The 19,207-nt window shown below is 40.8% G+C and overlaps 1 protein-coding gene across 2 annotated transcripts in view; it reads left to right on the top strand.

Moving 5' to 3' along the window:
• Positions 1–7,527: 7,527 nt before the first annotated feature.
• The window catches only part of DNAAF9 (dynein axonemal assembly factor 9), a 115,908-nt gene continuing 104,228 nt past the window's right edge, over positions 7,528–19,207 (top strand). For both annotated transcript variants that reach the window (XM_081148727.1, XM_081148726.1), the window contains exon 1: positions 7,528–7,705. In XM_081148727.1, the coding sequence (XP_081004853.1) occupies positions 7,623–7,705 (83 nt within the window). In that variant the 5' untranslated portion in view covers positions 7,528–7,622. The remainder of the gene's footprint in view (positions 7,706–19,207) is intronic.

Raw genomic sequence — 19,207 nt, 5'->3', positions numbered from 1 at the left:
TTTTACATGATTCTTTGATATAATCTGTCAGTAATACTCACTGCAACTATCTTAACCCATTGTGTGTCTTGCCTTTTAAAAAAAAGGTTTCATTGAGAAATAATTCACACACCATATAAGATTCAGCCACTTAGAGTATACAATTCATTGGACTTTATAGTCACAGAATTGTGCAACCACCACCACCACCTAATTTTAGAGCATGTTCATCATTACCAAAAGAAATCTTGTATGTATTAGAAGTTACTCTTCATCCCCCCTCTCCTGCAAACCTCTGGAAACTACTAATCTACTTTTTTCTATGTAGGATTGCTTACTTTGGACCTTTCATAAAAATAGTGTCATGCAATATACAATCTTCTGCAATGGCTCCTTTCACTTAGCATAATGCTTTCAAGCTTTATCCATGTTACAGCATGAACAGTTAGCTTGGTTATACTACACATTGTTTTTGTTTGTCTAATTATTGACAGTATTTCAGTAGTCCCCCATTTCCCCCCACTTTGCCTCCTTCCACCCAGCCCCTACCCCACCCTAGGTCTTCACCACATTACTGTCTGTGTCCATGGGCCAAGCATACATGCATATATGTTCTTTGGTTAATCTCTTCCAGTCCCCCCACCACTCTCCTCCTCTCTTAGATCTGTCTGTCTGTTCCATGTATTCATGTCTGTTGTCCTATTTTGTTCATCAGTTTATTTTGTTCGTTAGATGCCACATATAAGTGAGATCATGTGACATTTGTCTTTTATTTTTAATTTTTTAAAATTTATCTTTATTGTTGAAAGTATTACAAATATCCCCTTCCCCCCCATTGAACCCCTCTACTCTGTACCCCTCCCCCCAGGCCTTCACCCCACTATTGTCTGTGTCCATGGGTTATGCATATATGCATATAAATTCTTAGGTTAGTCCCTCCCCACCCATCTACTCACCCCCACCTTCCCTCTGAGATCTCTCAGTCTGTTCCGTGCTTCTGTGTCTCTGGATCTACTTTGTTCATCAGTTTGTTTTGTTCATTAGATTCCACATATGAGTAAGATCATGTGATATTTGTCTTTCTCTGGCTGGATTATTTTACTTAGCATAATACTCTCCAGGTCCCTCCTTGCTGTCTCAAAGGGTAAAGGACCCTTTATTTTTACAGCTGCATAGTATTCCATTGTGTAAATGTCCAAGAAGATGCTTGATATGATTTCTTGAACTTATAGAGACTTGTTTTGGGTCCTAACATGGTCTATCTTTGAGAACGTCCCATGTGCACTTGAGTAGAATATCTATTGTGTAGCTTTGGAGTGGACTGTTCTGGATTTAATATCAATTAAATCCATCTGATCTAGTGTATCATTTAGATATGACTGGCTTATTTAGCTTAGCATAATAATCTCCAGGTCCATCCATGCTGTCACAAAGGGTAAGAGCTCCTCCTTTTTACAGCTTCGTAGTATTCCATTGTGTAAATGTAGCACAGCTTTTTTATCCACTCATCTCCTGATGGGCACTTGGGCTGTTTCCAGATCTTAGCTATTGTAAATAATGCTGCTATGAACATAGGGGTGCGTATATTCTTTCTGATTGGTATTTTGAGATTCTTAGGATATATTCCCAGAAGTGGGATCACTGGGTAAAACGGCAGTTTCATTTTTAATTTTTTGAGGAAATTCCATACTGTTCTCCACAATGGCTGTACCAGTCTGCATTCCAACCAGCAGTGTACTAGGGTTCCCTTTTCTCCACATCCTTGCCAGCACTTGTTCTTTAATTTATTGATGGTAGCCATTCCGGCAGGGGTGAAGTGATACCTCACTGTAGTCTTAATTTGCATCTCTCTGATGGTTAGTGACATTGAGCATTTTTTCATATATCTATTGGTCATATCTGTATGTCCTCTTTGAAGAAGTGTCTATTCAGGTCCTTTGCCCATTTTTTGCACAATTAAAAAAAACATGTTTTTATTGATTTCAGAGAGAGGAAGGGAGAGGGAGAGAAAAATAGAAACATCAATGATGAGAGAGTCATTGATCAGCTGCCTCTCCCATGCCCCATACTGGGGATCGAGCCCACAACCCAGGCATGTGCCCTGACCAGGAATCGAACCTTGATCTCTTGGTTCATGGATTGATGCTCAAACAACTAAGCCATGCTGGCCCGGCCCTTTGCCTATTTTTTGTTGTTGTTGTTTGTAAGAGAGACACATCGATTGGTTGCCTCCTGCACGAGCCTTTACCAGGGCCGGGGATCAAGCCTGCAACTGAGGTACGTGTCCTTGCCGGAACTGAACCCGGGACCCTTCAGCCCATAGGCTGATACTCTAACCACCGAGCTACACCAGCTAGGGCCCATTTTTTAATTGGATTGTCTTCCTGGTGTTGAGTTGTATACTATGCATTGTTGTACATATATTTTGAATTTTGATTTGGTCAAATATATCAGTCTTTAGAACTCTGATTTTTCTCTCATTTAAGAAACCCCTCTATTTTCTTGCGTTACAAAGATGTTCTCTAATAACTTCAAATTTTTATTTTTCATATTTAAATTATCTGCTGTTTATTTTAGATACTGAGTCACATAGAGGTTTAATTATTTTCCATATGGGTAATCAATTGTTCAGCACTGCTCACTGAACAGTCCACTTCAAGTCAGAATATTTTTTCACGTTTATAAGTAATGGCCCTATTAAGAACAGCCTTGATACTTAAAGGAATACATTTTTCTTCACCAATCCTTTAATGCATTCAACAGTTCCCTCAAGCAATGAAGGTGCTTCAATAACTGTTTTCCCCTCTTTCAGCTTGCATAACCCTATTCTAAAGAGATAATTGTAAACTATGAACAAGAAATAAATTGGTTTCCCTTAATGTACTATTTTAAGAATCAATAAGAATTTGGAGGCCTTTTCTTTAGAAGTAAAGTTTGATTTCATGCTTCAAATAAACTGAGGATTCTCTCAACTCCATTTGTTAAAGAGAGCTAACAGGTTTTTGAAGGCAAGAGAAATGAAGAATACTGAATGCCAACAAAATCACAAAAATCCCTTAATTGTTCAGTTTGAACAGCATAAATGCTGGATAAGAGAACAATTTCATGACACTTACATCAAAATCAGTAGGAAGGACATCAGATGCTCTTTGAGCAGTATTATACAGAATATGAGCAGGACAGCCAATAGCTTCCATAGAATCATTCATGCTTTGCTGCAACTTTGACTAAACAATGTCTGCACCTTATGCAAACATCTGCCAACATTTATATTTGTATTATCTCCACTAAAAGCAGTACAATTTTCCTCAACTGCTAACTTAATAAGAAAGTTTCTGGGCCTGGCCAGATAGCTCAGTTGGTTAGAGTGTCATCCCAATAAACCAAGGTTGTGGGTTTGATCCCAGTCGGGGCACATACAAGAATCAATGAATGAATAAGTGAAACAACAAATCAATGTTTCTCTCTTCCTAAAATTAATCAATAAATAAAAAGAAAGTCTCTGCAAAATTTTACTCCTGTTTCTGAAGTCTCATCTGGAAGGGATTTTATTCCAAATAGCCCTACAAGAAGAGTATTGTACAAGCAAAGCAAACATTTTTTTCTGTATTGTAATTACTTGCATCTGTAATGATGCCATACAAAGATGAGCCATTTAGAGCTTTGATAATCACTGCAACAGTAAATAGAGTTATTACATTTTTAATTATTGCAGTAATTTTGTCCTGGCATTTGGAATTTTGCTTGCAATTTTGGAATTAGAAAATACTTCTGGTAGCAGTACATTCAAAGAGTCATCTGAAACCCTGGCTGGTCGCTGAGTGGTTAAAGTGTCATCCCATGCACTGAAGGGTCTCGGGTTCGATTCCCAGTCAGGGCACATACCCAGGTTGTGTGTTCAATCCTGTGGTCAGGGCTTGATGTTTCTCTCTCTTTCTCTTCCACTCTCTCTATCTCTTTCTCCCTCTCCCCTCCCCCCCTCGCTCGCTCTCTCATCAATGAAAAACATCCTCAGTTGAGGATTTAAAAAAAGAAAAAAGAGAGTCATCTGAGCTGAAAGACTGACAATATACAGTGTGGGCAACTATTACAGCCTCTGCTATGATTATTTTATCTTCTTCATCCAAATTTCTCTTAATCAAAATTTTGTTTTATTGCTTACTTTGATACAAGTTTAAAAAATCATACATATTTTATTCTTAGTTGTTAGTATATGCTGGTTTATATCTGACTTTCTACCATTTTCAATACTGAATAGACACTTGCATAGTGCACAAAGAGTTTCAAAAGACTTTTTCTCATTTAATAAATGTCCACTGTTCAGAAAATTCATCATGAAATTCACACTTGCATTTTGGCATTTTAGGATTCAAATGAAAAAGAGGTAACAATCACTTTTCAACAAGGGTGCTAAGACAATTCAATGGGAAAAGAATAGCCTGTTCAAGAAGTGATGCTTCTTGGCTGGTGTGGCCCAGTGGTTGAGCGTCGACCCATGAAGGTCAGGTTAAATTTCTGGTCAGGTTGCAGGCTCCATCCCCAGCAGGGGGCGTGCAGGAGGCAACCGACCCATGACTCTCATCATTGATGTTTCTCTCTCTCCCTCTCCCTTCCTCTCTCCGAAATCAATAAAAACATCTTTTTTAAAAATTAAAAAAAAGAAATGGCGCTAAGACAACTGGATAGCCACATGCAAAAGAGTGAAGTTGGACTCTTACTTACACCTGATATGAAATTTAACTGAAAATAGATCAAATATCTAAATGTAAGAGCCAAAAATATTAAACTCTTAGAAAAAAATGTAGGGGTAAATCCTTGGATTAGGCAATGGTTTCTTAAATAAGACACTAAAAGCACAAATAACTAAAGAAAAAAATAGATAAATATAGATTAAAAATGCTGTGCTTCAAAGGACACAGGAATGTGAAGACAACCCACAGAATGGAGAAAATCTTTGCAAAGCATATATCTGACAAGGGATATATAAAGAACTATTACAACTTAATAAAAAGACAATCCCATAAAAATGGGTGATAGTCCTGAACAGACATTTCTCCGAAAGGATATACATATGGCTAATAAAAACATAAAAAATATGCTCAACATCATTAGCTATCAGGGAAATGCAAACCAAAACCACAATGATGGTGGTGAGAGCATGATGTAATATATACAGATGTCAAATTATAATGTACACCTAAAACTTATATGTTATAAACCAGTTACCTCAATAAAAATAAAATGTAAATAAAACAACAAACAAAAAATGAGATACCACTCACACCCATTAGGATGGTTATAATAAAAAAGATGGATAATTAATATTGGTGAGAATGTGGAGAAATTGGAACTTGCATATTTGCTGGTGGGAATGTAAATGGTACAGCCACTTTGGGAAACAGTTTGGAAGTTCCTCAAAAGATTAAACACAAAGTTACCACTGACCCAGTAATTGCACTCCTACCTTATATACCCAAGATAGTTGAAAACATGTATGTCCACACAGAAACTTGTACTAGAACGCTCATAGCAGCATTAACTAAAAAACGTAGTAAAAAGGTGTTAACAACCCAAATGTTCATCAACTGATAAATGGACAAGAAAGATGATATATCCATAAAATGGAATATTATTCAACCATAAAAAATGAAATTCTGGTACATGCTACAACATGAATGATACTTGCAAAAAGTATGCTAAATGAAATAAGTCTGTCACAAATGACCACATATTATATGATTCTGTTTATATGAAATGTCCAGAATAGGCAAATCCATATGTAGAGAGAAAGATTAGTGATTGCCCAAGGCTGGGATGGTTGGAAAGAAATGGTGAATGACTGCTAAAAGGGTGACGAAAATGTTCTAAAAACATAGGGGGGTTAATAGCAACCATCACAATAATTGAAAACGTTGTCTTTGAAAATCTCATGGCTGCAACATTGCGTTTGTCACAAGTTCAAACTCAAAAATAACGGCGAGAAGTGAATCTTGAAAGGGTTGTGAACCTAGAACTTGCGGGGCAAGGACGGGGGGGGGGGGGTTTGACTCAGTATATGATTTTTAAAAAGATTAATTTCTCGTCTGTCAGGAAAGGAAAGCTGTGCTTGTAAGGCACAGTCTCCCTAAACAAAACCAGGACTGATCGTACAGGTTTTGGGAAGCCAGCATTCAGGGACTGGCGGCTTCAGAAGCGGGAGCGTCCAGCGACTGGCCGACTTGCAGCTCGGTTAGCGCGGTCACTGTTGGAAGGCAACTGGGGACCCGCCACCTTTCAGACGCCTGGTCCCTGGAGTGAGGCACTTGCCGATTGGCTGGTGTCTAGAAGCAGGGAGCTGTCAGTGATTTACTAACTTTCAGAAGCTAAGCTACCGTCGGAGTTTAGCCGCTGTTGACTGGCTGATTTTCAAAAGCTCAGCCATTGTAGTGAGGCTGTCGCTGATTGGCTGATTTTCAGTGTCTGTGTTCTGACGTGACGTTATCTCTAAACGTCTCTAAATATCTTGTTCACGACTTTGAACTTGAGCCAAAAGTCTTTTCCTTCCTTGAATATGAAAAATAAGTACTTTTCATTTCTAGTCCCTTCTTTTGGTCCTTCAGTTAAACATTGCTGGAGACACTATCGGATTGTCCAGATCTTTTACTTATGGAGGTAGGATTTCCAGCTAGTATTCCATTTCAGTGATTTCAGTGCCAGTTACCTTGGTGGAAAAATAGCTCTAATATTTTTGTAATTGATTGCAAAAAGATTAATACAGGGCATTTAAGGTATCCTGGCAAAGTTAATACATGACGCAGGACAAAATCGTTCAATACGTCCTGCATATACAGGACTCCTGGCAATACTGTCAACGAGGCATTTCCCCCATTTTACACACGAGAAGACCGAGACTCGGTGAGATTAGGCTTCTTGATTATGGCCCTGCAGTCGGAAACGGGGCAAGCCAAGATCTGAACAGAAAAAGGTCGGGATCCTCTGGGCCCTTATGAGCCTCTAACGCCCATGCCCAGCGCAGACTGGGCGCGCACTGCTAACCTGAGGTCGGGTAGGGGTTCGAAGGGAGGGTGTGCAATTGATTAGCAGCGGGTTTGAAAACAGTAGCGAAGTACAGGCTGGGAGACCGCGGGGAGCGAGCAGGGCACTAAGGAGGTGCTCAGGTCCGGGGACCTGGCTGCCACCGAGGAAGGCTGCGCCGGAGGCCAAAGCCGGCTTAACGGGGCGGGGCGGGGCGGAGCGAGGCCCCACCCCGGGCGCGCCCCGCTGCGTGGCTGCCGGCGCCCCAGAGTCCCACTGCACAGCTGCGGGCCTGCGGACGCGGCAGAGCAGCGCGCGGCAGCCCTGGTCGCGAGTACCGGCGATCCCAGCGTCCGGCCCGACGCCTCGCAGCCTAGGGAGGGCCCGGCCCTGCGTCAGCGCGCGGGCCCGGCGTCCCCGCCAGTCGTCACGCCCCCGCCCCCGCTCCCAGCCGGCATCCGACTCCGCCCCCGCCCCCGACGTGCCCCCGCGCGCCGCGCCCCCCGCCCACCCGGCACGCCCCGCCGCCCAGCCGCCCCGCCCGGCTGCAAAGGCCCCGGAGCCGCCCCTCTGGCCTGTAAGACCCTCGCAGCGGCACGGTTCTCCTCTGCTGCCCGCCGCCTGCCGCCATGGACGTGTACCCCCCGCACCGGCTGGGGTTGCCCCGCGCGTGGTCTCCTGGCGGTCCCGGCCGCGGGTCGCACTTCGTCAGGTACGCGGGGCCGAGGCTGCCGAGGGGCGGCCTGGCCGGGGATTGCGGGTTGTTGGGGTCCGGCGACGCCTCGGAGCACAGGGTGTGGCCGGGCATGGCTTCCAAGCGGATGGTTTTTCCTTAAACGGCTCCCTGAGGAACGTTTCCCCAGGAACGGTGTCATGTGTAGAGGCTCCCACAACGGCTCTCCCGTGGAGGACCCCCTACTGTGATATCCCCACCTCTACACGACGTTTCCGGCTGCAAGGGTTTTTCTGTAGAGAATCTCCATAGTGCCTTCTCTACGGATAGGTCACTTGCCTGCCCCATAGATTATTGCCCCCAGAAACCGCTAGAGAGACTCGCACACACACAATAGCTCCCCTGTATAGAAACCCCAAATGGGTTTCCCTGGAAAGGCTTATCTGTAATGCCCCCTATCCTAAGTCTCTTCTAGTGCCTTTCCCCTTGACCGAGGCTTCCCTACAGTACCCCCTCCCTCCCCGCTACCCGCATACAAACCCTGACAGCATCTCCCCTATGGCGCATTTCCTCGTCTCCCCCCGCGCCAGCCTGCTTCGCGACGCTCCCTCGCTCCACAAAGGGAAGCTCAGGTTGGGGGAAGCTGGAGGTCATTAGGGGCGCAGGAGGGAAAACTAACTGGTTGGATAGGAAAAAGAGGCCCAGGAACCCCGAAAGCGGCGGGTCCCAGGCCCCTGAACCTAGAGACAGAACTCCCGGGTGCCTCGGTATGGGGAGGGTGCTACTGGGGAGGGTGCTATTGGGGAGGGTCCCCGCCCCCTTTCGATAAAGGAAGATCTGTTTTCGATTTCTGTTCCTTGTGCCTTTGGGCTCCTTGTGACCTTGATAGTCCGGGCATTGTTTGTGATGGAGCTGGCCTGGGACTGCCTGCGGAATGTGGAGGTTGGAATGATGGAGGGGTTGCGGCGGAGACCATTGAGAGGGAGGGACGGTGAGAGAAAGAAATGGGCTTTGGCACTGCTAAACTGCCATTAAACCAGAAGAGGGTTTTTTTTGGTTTGCTTTTTTCTCTCTTTTAGCTACTTAGCAAAGCAAATATGGTATTGTTCCCTTGAAAGGAGATTTTGAACTTAGATGTTAGAACTGCTTTTTCTATACCCTTGTAGTGATTAAGGGATCGTATTTTTAACTGCTTGCTCACCGATTTGTTTTTGGTTTCTTTTAAATAAGCCAAATTAATGGAGAGCAAGAACTAAATCTTAGAATCCTGTTCCTCTCTTACTTCCTAGCATTCCTTCCCAGCAACTAATGCATGTTTGTTGAATGAATAAAGGATAGGAGAGGGGAAGCTAGATTCCCATGGTTGCATTTGTGAGTCCTTGTTTGCTTTTAATTTGGCAGGTGACATTGTTTGAACTCCTGCTCTGCCCTTCAATGGAATTCCCTGTGGATTTAACAGTTCCGGGTGTTTAGCTGCTTATGATAGCCATCTCCAATCCATCCTAACATCCTAACATTTCTGGCAGCCAGTTTCACTGTTACAAAGTATTTGAACTTTACATAGAATGAAACTGCACAGAATACTTTAGAACTTGGAACAATCATCTGTTAAATCCAGGCTCTCTGTAGACTTGGGGTTCATCCCAGATCTTTTTTTAAAATATATATATATAATATATATATATATTGATTTCAGAAAGAGGAAGGGAGAGGGAGAGAGAGAGATAGAAACATCAATGATGAGAGAGTTATTGATCGGCTGCACGCCCCGGACTGGGGACCAAGCCCTCAACCCAGGCATGTGCCCTGACAGAATCAAACCGCAATCTCCTGGATCCTAGGTTGATGCTCAACGGCTGAGCTACTCCAGTACAGGCCCAGATCATCTTGAGCTTAGAAATCTTGAGTCTTTGAGACATTTAAGGGGAAAAAAGAGCTTCCCAGTAAAATCCATCTCTAAAATAAACTGCTGCCTTCCCTGTTTCTAAAAACATGGCCATGTGCAGCTATTTTTAGAGTAATGTTTTATGCTAAAAAGATAAATGTTGGTTAACTTTACTAATCCAACTCTGAATCTTCTACCAAATAGTTTGAGTAAAACTCATTAGTCTTCAGACAAGGGGTAGTGCAAGGAACCCCAAGACCTGGCTGTTTTATACCTTTGGTAAAAGAAATTTGTTGAAGATTCCCCTCCTTTCCCCACTTCTGCATAACTGAGCATGCTTTTCTTACCCATTCCAGCCTTTGCTTGATTTTTGACATTGAACATTTCTAGCACATTTGGTCTCAGCACTTTCCTGTCACTCATACTTGGCTTCTTTGCTTAACTCTGACTTCTGAGTGATGAAAGGGGCAGGCCTGACTGGTGAAGTTACATTCCTAAAGACCCATGGATAGTATTTTGCAAGTGTGTGGTTTAGTAATGGTGTTTATTTTCACAGATGAGGAATAGAGATCAGGTGTTAAAATCTTGTTGCTTAGAACTAGAAGCTTCTTTTTAAGGATATGGTAGTCATTAGTGCTGTCCATCAAATATTTTTGGTTTCTGTCTCCTGGGCATGTGATAACAATTGTACTTGCTTGCCCCCTTGAAGTTGGGTTTGGGAATGGCCTTGTGAGTTGCTTTAGGTCAGTGAAATATGCTCAGGAATGATGCTATACCTTCTGGTATGTAATTTACCACTCTCTTTCCCTCTGTTGTGGTGACTGTTGGTGTTTCAGATGGTGGCTAGTCCACCAGTATGTGACCCAGAGCAAGCTTCCCAGGTGACTTATGTTTGAAATGTAGAGTGAAATAAACCTTGTTGTTTCAAGCCACTGAGATTTTGGAGTTATTACCAAGTACCTATCTTAACTTGTACTAAGGAACCAGTGGAAAATATGCTTTTCTACTTCAAAATCTTTTTCTGAAGAGGTATCTGATCCTTCTCAGGATTTGTTTAACTTCACTGCCTCTTTATACAAATAATCCAACATACACTGTGCTAGGTGTTGTGGATTCAAACAAATAAGGCAGGTGCATGCCCTCAAAGATCTCCTGTGTAAGTGGAAAGAGACAAAACAATAAAAATTGTAATACAAAGTGGTGATAAGTAAGTACCGAGGAAGAAATAGGGCTGAAGGAACAATAATGTAAGAGGGCACAGTTGATTTGGGGCTCACTGTTAGAAGAATGGAGTTGCCATTTACTGATTTGGTAACACTGGAATAACAGCAGGTTTATGGGGAAAATAAAGGTTCCATTTTGGCCATGTTCATTTTGAGTTGCCTATTAGATATCCAAGTGGAGCTATTGGATAGGCAGTTGGATATATAAGTCTGGAGTTCAGGAGAGAGATTGAGACTGGAGATACCACCCATATGCTGATGACCCTCAAATTTTTATTTAAAGCTGTGAGACTAGGCCCTGGCCCTGTAAGTTCAGTTGGTTAGAGCATCATCCTGGTACGTCAAGATTGCAGGTTCGATCTCTGGTCATGGCACATACAAGAAGCAACCAATGAATGCATAAATAAATGGGACAACAAATCGATGTTTCTCTCTCTTTCCTTTCCTCTCTCTCTAAAAAACAAACAAACAGTAAATAAATGAATGAATAAAGCTGCGAGACTGGATAGAGATGCAGAGAGTAAATGTAGATAGAGAAGAGGGCCAACATCTAAGCCCTGGGCTATCCCATGTAGAAAAGAGAAGTATAGCAACATCTTCCAACTTTGGAGGGAAAATGTTTTTCTTCCTCTGAGATAGAAGAAGATTCAAGGACAATCCTAGAAAGACAAGTGATAAATATTGTTAATGGACTGCTGAGGACTAAGAATAGACTGTCAGCTTTGGAAATGTGAAGGTCATTGGTGACTTTGACAAGAACAGTTTTGGTGTAGTGAGTTCAAGAGAATATAGGAGGAGAAGAATTGACAGTCAATATAGTCATAGTGATTTTGTTTCAAGGATTGTTATAAGGGAAAGCAGAGTAATAGGGCTATGGCTGGAGGGGCATGAATGTTAGAGTCCTTTTTGTTTTTTAGGTGGGCAGATGTAATTATAGCATGCTTGTAAGTTGACAGGAATGATGGAGTACAGAGAGGCAAATTGATTATTAAAGAGAGAGAAGGGACAACTGCAGGAGTGAAGTCCTTGAATGGGAGAATGGGATCTAGGACATAAATGGATATGTTGACCTCAGTCTAGATTAGTGCATGGACTGTTCATCTGTGGTGATTATATGGACACAAATGCTGATGTAGTGGTAGCTTTGTGGTAAGAGAAAGTGGAAGTTCTCTTCTGATTACGTCTGTGTTTTCAGCTAAATAAGAAGGAAGTCTGTCAGCTAAAAATGAAGAATGGAGGAGGTGTTGGAAGTTTGAGGAGAAAGAAGGTATAGCATTCATCCAGGGGAATGGAAAAGAATGAGTTGAAGAAGGAAATATTTTAGGATTGCCAGGCAGTACCAAAAGTACCCATTTGGTGTTTGTTTGTTGTCATAACTTAAGGTGAAACCCAGTTAGCATGGTTGTATGCTTTTCCTTCGGATGTACTGAGCTGCTTGGATGTGGGCACTGTGGGAGGGAGTAGCTGAGGTAGGATAGAGGACATCATTAGAAGACAGGAGTAAAGGGACTGAAAGGTAAAGACAGTGGAAGGAGTATCTGTGCATGTTGAGGATATCATGAACTAATGTGGGAGTGGCAGTAGCAAAAGAGACAGTGGTCCAGAATCTAAACTCTTCGGGGAATGTGGAGGACAGAATGACTCAGGAGGTTTGTAGCTGTCTGTAACAAGGAGGAATGGTGGGTGGTGGTTGTTTGATGGCATGAAGAAATCATGCAAAATAAAATTTCTCAACACCAAAGGATATGAGTTTCCAAATTAAAAGGACCCCAAGAATCCAGCACAATTACAGTAATTAAAAAATAGCCATGCCAGGGCACATCATCATGAAAATTTTGAGCACTACAAAGACAAAAGAATATCTACAAGTCACATAGATAGGGTCAGGAATTATAGGATTGGAAACTAGAAGATAGTGGAGAAAGCAGTGCCTTCTGAAGGAAAATGGATTCCCGCACAGAATGCTGAATGTAGCCATACTTTCAAGCAGGTGTGAAGGAAGGCTAAAGACAGTTCACACATGCAAGCTCTCAGAGTTTGACCTTCCATACGACCATTATTGAGAAGCCATTGGAGAATGTGCTCATCTATTAAAAAAACAGTCTGATTAAGGGGTTCCTGTGCAGGGGGCTCCTCTATTCCATATACAAGTCCTTGCTAAGGGCTAATAAAGAAGGACCTTCTTTGTTACCCCTGGGAATTACTAAAGGGATGGGACTTTTAATATGTTTTATTGATTTTTATTTTTAGAGAGAGAGGAAGGGAGGGGAGAGAGAGAGAGAGGAGAGAAACATTGAAGTGAGAAGAGAAACATCGGTTGGTTGCCTCCTGCACGCGCCCCTACTGGGGACGGACGGAACCTGCAATCTGGGCATGTGCCTGACCAGGAATTGAACTGGTGATCCTTCCGTGCATGGGATGATGCTCAGCCCACTGAGCCAAACTGGCTGGGGCTGGGATGGGACCGTTTTTTATTGCCATTTCCCACAGTGCTTTCCCCAGTGCTTAGATCAGTGTCTGGCATATAGTCGGCACTCTCTAAATATGAACTGCCATTGTTAACTGTTATGAAACACTGCTTGAAGTAATTATTTATTGAATGAATAGAGAATAATTGTAGGTAAAGCTGTGAGCTATGTTAAATTTCATGGATATTCAGAGTGCAGAATCCCAGTTGTGAGTTAGATGGTGAGAAGGTGGTTCACGATAGCCATGTTCTACAGAGTAAAGCCTACACGATAGTGATATTCTATATAAGCAAAGCCTCACAGAGGCAGGTTATCTCTTAGGTGATGTTTATTGGCCAGTTGCCAATGCCCATGGTTCTCTTGGGTTTACAGATCTACAGAAGTAATCATTGTTGATGTAATACAAATGATTGCTGCTTTAAGAAAACTCAAATGCAAAGCAAGACTATGACCTCGTATGTCTGAAAATGTGAAGTTTCACCTCCAGCACACTTGCTTGGATGCTGGCCACTGTTTGGTGTATGAGACAATGCTCTGACCAACTGAACACACCTACCAAGGCCAGATTTAGCATGCTTTCACTAGTCAAAGAAGTGGGGGAACGTAATTGTAGATGCTTTCTGAATGAAGACTTGTGAAACATACTTTACAAAGACCAGATTGTTTGAGGAAATGCTCAGAGAAAGCTGGAGAAAGGAAGAAAATGGAAAATAAGATGCTACACTAGAATATAGTGAACAGACTTACAGATAACATTTTCCAGTTGCGGTGGGTAGTGCTTCCTGAAGCTCTTGGATTTAGTTTGTAGAATGTCTTATGTACGTCAATTGGTGAAATATGTGTAGGCATGAATTGCAATTGGGCACAAGTTTTAACCATTTTAGATGAGGTGGCCTATCAGTTAGGAACCACATTTGGCAGCTGGTAAAAGACGCTTAAACAGTATTGACTTAATTTTGGGGTGTGATCTCTCTTGCAAAAGATGCCTAAGAGGAGGGTAGTGTAGTCCTGGAATAAAGTCATCAGGGAACCAGGCCTCTTCTGTGCTTATATTTTGCTCTCCTGAGCACGTGAGTCCCATTTCCTCCACAGCTTCACAGTCACAAAATGGCTGTGGGATCTCCAGCTACGATATCATGCCTGACAGGGAAGAGGAGGAAAGAGAAAGGATGGCTCCCAGTTGAATCTGTTCCTTCCCCTTCAGAGAGCTTCCTTGGAAACTTCCCCCTAATGGCTTCTGCATGCCTTATTGGTCAGCTCTAGAACTAGTGAGAGTTTAGCAACTTGTTTGAAAAATATGCACTCAAGATGACATTCAAAATGGGAACAAAAACTATAAAATACCTAGGGATCAACCTAATGAAGAATGTGTAAGACTTCTATAAATAAAAATATAAAACTTGACAGAAGGGTATAAAACAGAGAGGAATGAATGGAGAGACATATCATGTTCCTGAGTGGGGAGCTCAGTACTGTCCATACTCAATATGATCACAATACAAAATCTTTATGGATCTTAACAAGCTGATTTTACACCTCATCTTAAAGAGAAAATGTTCAATAAAAGCTATGGGATCTTTGAAACAATGATATCTGCTAGGACTTAACCCTAGCAGGTATTAAAAACAATCCATATACTAGAAAGTTCAAGAGATAACATTTAAAACTCGATTATTTTCTTAAGTGTACTCCCTCTGTGAGAATGGATAAATGGATCAAATAAGGGGAGAAAACATCCTGCTATATGTGGCAATTTATCATATGCTAAAAGTGGCATCCCACATCAGAGGATTGAAGGGATTATCGATATATGGTTTTGGGACGATCTCATTTTGAAGGGAAAATAGAGTTAGATTCCTGCTTCACAAAGGTAAAAAGTAAATTTCAGAGAACCAAAGAGCTAAATGTTTAAAATATACATACAGCCCAGCTGGCGTGGCTCAGTGGTTGAGCATCGACCTAGGATCCAGGAGATCGCATGTTCGATTCCCTGTCGGGGCACATGCCCGGGTTGCGGGCTCTATCCCCAGTGGGGGGTGTGCAGGAGGCAGCCGATCAATGACCCTCATCATTGATGTTTCTCTCTCTCTCTCTCTCCTCCCTTCCTCTCTCTGAAATCAATAAAGATATATTAAAAAAAAAAAAAAAGCCTAGAACCTGTCATATAAAAAATAAAATAAAATACACATACACATGTAATTAAGGAAATATTGGTATTTTATTATTATACTTTTATAATACTAAGTGGGGAAGACATAAAAGGGAGACATAAAACCCCTAAGCTTAAAAGTGGAATTAAAACATTTAATTATATAAAACTTTTAAACTTTTGCCTGAAAAAGATACCATAACAAAGTCTAGAAGTTTAAAGAAAATATTTGTAACATATGGCCAAAACAACTTTTAAAATGTGATTGAATATATAAATTATTCAGGAAAAAACCCCAAATGACCAAATAGAAAATGGGCAAAGAACATGAATATGCATTCGTAGAAAAATATCGATGATCAATAAATATTTGACAACCTACCTAGTGATTAGGGAGAATATAACTTATAACAATGAAAATCCTAACCATTAGATTAACATTAGTTGAAGAGTGACAACACGGTTTAGAAAGTTGTGGGGAAACAGGTACTCTGAGAAATTGTAGGTTAATATTTTAAGAAAACAGTTTGGTAAGATCTACCAAAATTTAAAATGCAGATACCTCTTAACCTGGCACTGCTTCTTTGAAGTCTCTACCTTCCAGAAACTTTCGTATTTGTGCCAAAAATGAATGTATTAGGGTTGCCCATTTTAAGAAACATTGTTTGTTATTGCAAGTAGTACAAATCCTGAATGCTCAGTACTGGTGACTGGGTAAATAAAAACAAAAGAATGCAGTACAGTAGTTTTTAAAATGAGTTTGGGTTCTATGTACTAAGTTGGAAAGATCTTAAACTATAATGGTAAGTGAAAAGAGCATGCTTTAGTTGCATACCTCATGATTATGGTTTTATGTAAACCCCCCGCCCCCAAAAGAACTCACCCTAACTGTATATTTTACTGTGATAGTTGCACCAAATTGTTCACAGCAGTTTTCCATGATAAGGTGAATCAGAGTGGTATGAGAATTCACTTTGTAAAATATTCAAAACGCAGATCATACACAGAAGGAGAATATATTCATGTTTTATTTAGTTTTGAAAATCAAACGGTTATTAAATTATGGAGGAAAAATAGGCAAAAATAAAATTTTCAATTTTTTTCTTCATTTCCAGGGAACCACAATAATGAAATACAAGAAAATAAACTTGGCTGTGTATACAGTAGCTGTCACAAAAGCAGTGAGCAGTGAATTAACTGTTACATATAAATCAGAAGATGAGAAGAACAGAGATAATTGTTTAGGATTTTAAAATATTATATCTGTGCCTAACTTTATTGTCCAGTAATCAGTGAGGTGAGGTGTATCAGAAAGAAAAGGTTCAGTCAGGGTACCTGGTTGCTCAGGTTTTGGTGCTGTTAATCTTTACTCAGCCTTGTGATTTTGAGCAAACTGCTTCTATTTAGGTTTTGGTTTGTTCATCTTGTCATCTGTCTACATTCTGAGTCTGAAGTCAAGGAAAGTTAGAAATAAAGTATAGTATACAAGCAGCATATTTTACATAAACTTCATTATTGGGTCTGCTGAGTCTACAGATATCCTAAAGAAGGAACTTTGTAAGGTCATGGGTGACCAGAGGCCATCTACCCAGGATGTGCCTGCTTTGCTCAGGTAGACATGGAAGCTCGAAGTCAGTACTATTGCTGGGTGGGCTTGCTGTATGTGTGAAAATGTCTATTTTAAAAAAGTCTGGATGAATACATAACAGACTCATAATGGTGACCTCTGGGGGTGAGGAACAATGAAGACTTTAGTTTTATATGTAATATTTCTTTTTTCAAACAAAAAGTAAAACAAATTAATATTTTCTATGCATAACTGAAAAAGGAACTAATATAGATTAAAGCAAATGTGCCAAAATGTTAAGTCTGGGTGCTGGGAATATGGGTGTGGTTTTCTTCATATGTACTTGCTAGGTCTTTGTTTTTAATAGCCAAATATTTCAGTAAATAACAAGTTTAATGGTTCAGTGACAAATAATAGACTATGTCTAGTTAAAAATTAAATTTGGGAAGCAAGAAAATGTACAGAGGAAAAGGAGAACTGAATTTAGCTTTACTCATTTGACAAGAAAGTAAGAAATACCAATACTTCTACTTTATTTGGCCAGGAAACTTGTAGAAAAGAAACTCTTTGTTTCTGTGTTCAGTATTGTCTTGGCTTTCCACAGCAGTAGTGGGGGAGCTGTTTGTTTCCTGGTCACATGATCTATTTATGTTTTTGTCACTGGCTTCTTGTAAGTTTGAAAACCAAAGAGTTCTTGGTAACCTTGGCAGTTAGTCAGCCTACTGTCCAGATGGGCAGGGAAATGGGCCAAAGGACAAACTTGGTGAAATATTTCTAGTGTAGAGAATGATTGCAAAGTCAGTCTTACATTAAACATGGAAAAGTAAGAGGAGACAGACAACCATTTCCCAGGGAAAGAAGTTTTCTTTAATTTTGATCATCTTGCAGTTTCTGTTCTGCCACTTCTAAAACCCCAAGTTACTCCACATGTTCCCCTTACCTCCACCCCCCGGATTTTTATTATGAAAATGTTCAGACAGTACAGAAAAAGGTAAAAGAATAGTATAGTGAATGCTTGTTATACCCACCACTTAGATTCAACAGTTTTTTAACATTTTGCCATACATGCATTATTTTTATTATTTTTCCCCCCTCATTCTTCTTTTCTCTAAAACCTCAGATGAGTTGCAGACATCATGACGCTTCACTCCTAAGTAATTCCTCATGCATCTGCTAAGAAAAAGTACATTCTACTATCTAATCATAATATCTTTATTTCACCTAAGAAAGTTAACAGTAATTGCTTACTATCATCAAATACCCAGTCCACATTCAAATTTTCCCAGTTGTCTCATGGATGTTTTCCTTTTTATTTTATTTTATTTTTTTTAAATATATCTTTATTGATTTCAGAGAGAGGAAGGGAGAGGGAGAGAGAGAAAGATAGAAACATCAGTGATGAGAGAGTCATTGATCAGCTGCAGCCCGCAACCCGGGCATGTGCCCTGACCAGAAATCGAACCCCGATCTCCTGGATCCTAGGTGGATGCTCAACCACTGAGCCTTTTTTTAAAAAATCGTATTACATTTGCCCTCCCCCGTAGGGGGCGAGCAGGAGGCAGCTGATCAGTATTTCACTCTCATATCGATGTTGTTCTCCCTATCCTTTCCTTTCTCTCTAAAAGTCAATAAAAAAAATCTTTTTAAAAAAATCACATTACATTTCATACGTGGCATTGTATTGTTATTATCCTTTAATCTCTTCTGTAAGAGTTCTCCTTTGTTCTTTTTGTTTTTCATGATATTGCTTTTTTATAACTTAAAAAATATTTTGTGATAAAATACACATAAAATTTGCCATTTTAACTATTTTAAGTGTACAGTTTAGTGGCATTCAGTAATTCACATTGTTGTGCTGTAATCACCACTATCCATCCACCACAAAACTGAAACTCCGTACCTATAAAAGAATAACTCCCCATTTCGTTCCCCCAGTCCCTGCAAACACCATTCTCCTTTCGGTCTCGATGATTTTGACTATTCTAAGCACCTCATAAAATGGAATCATATAATATTTGTCCTTTTGTGACTGGTTAATTTCACTTACTATAATGTCCTCAAGGTTCATCCATGCTTTAGCATGTGTCAGAATTTCTGTCCTTTTAAAGATTGAATACTATTCTATTGTGTAGGTATCCCACAGTTTTTTTGTGGATAGACACTTGCATTGCTTCTACCTTTTGACTGTTGTGAATAATGCTGCTATGAACATGGATGGATGTACAAAGTCCTTGCTTTTAATTCTTTGG

This window comes from Miniopterus schreibersii, assembly GCF_964146895.1.
Source record: "Miniopterus schreibersii genome assembly, chromosome: 10".
In the NCBI taxonomy this organism is placed as follows: Eukaryota; Metazoa; Chordata; class Mammalia; order Chiroptera; family Miniopteridae; genus Miniopterus; species Miniopterus schreibersii.
Note: the sequence above shows the minus strand (reverse complement) of the source record. Positions and strands in the feature narration are given on the sequence as shown.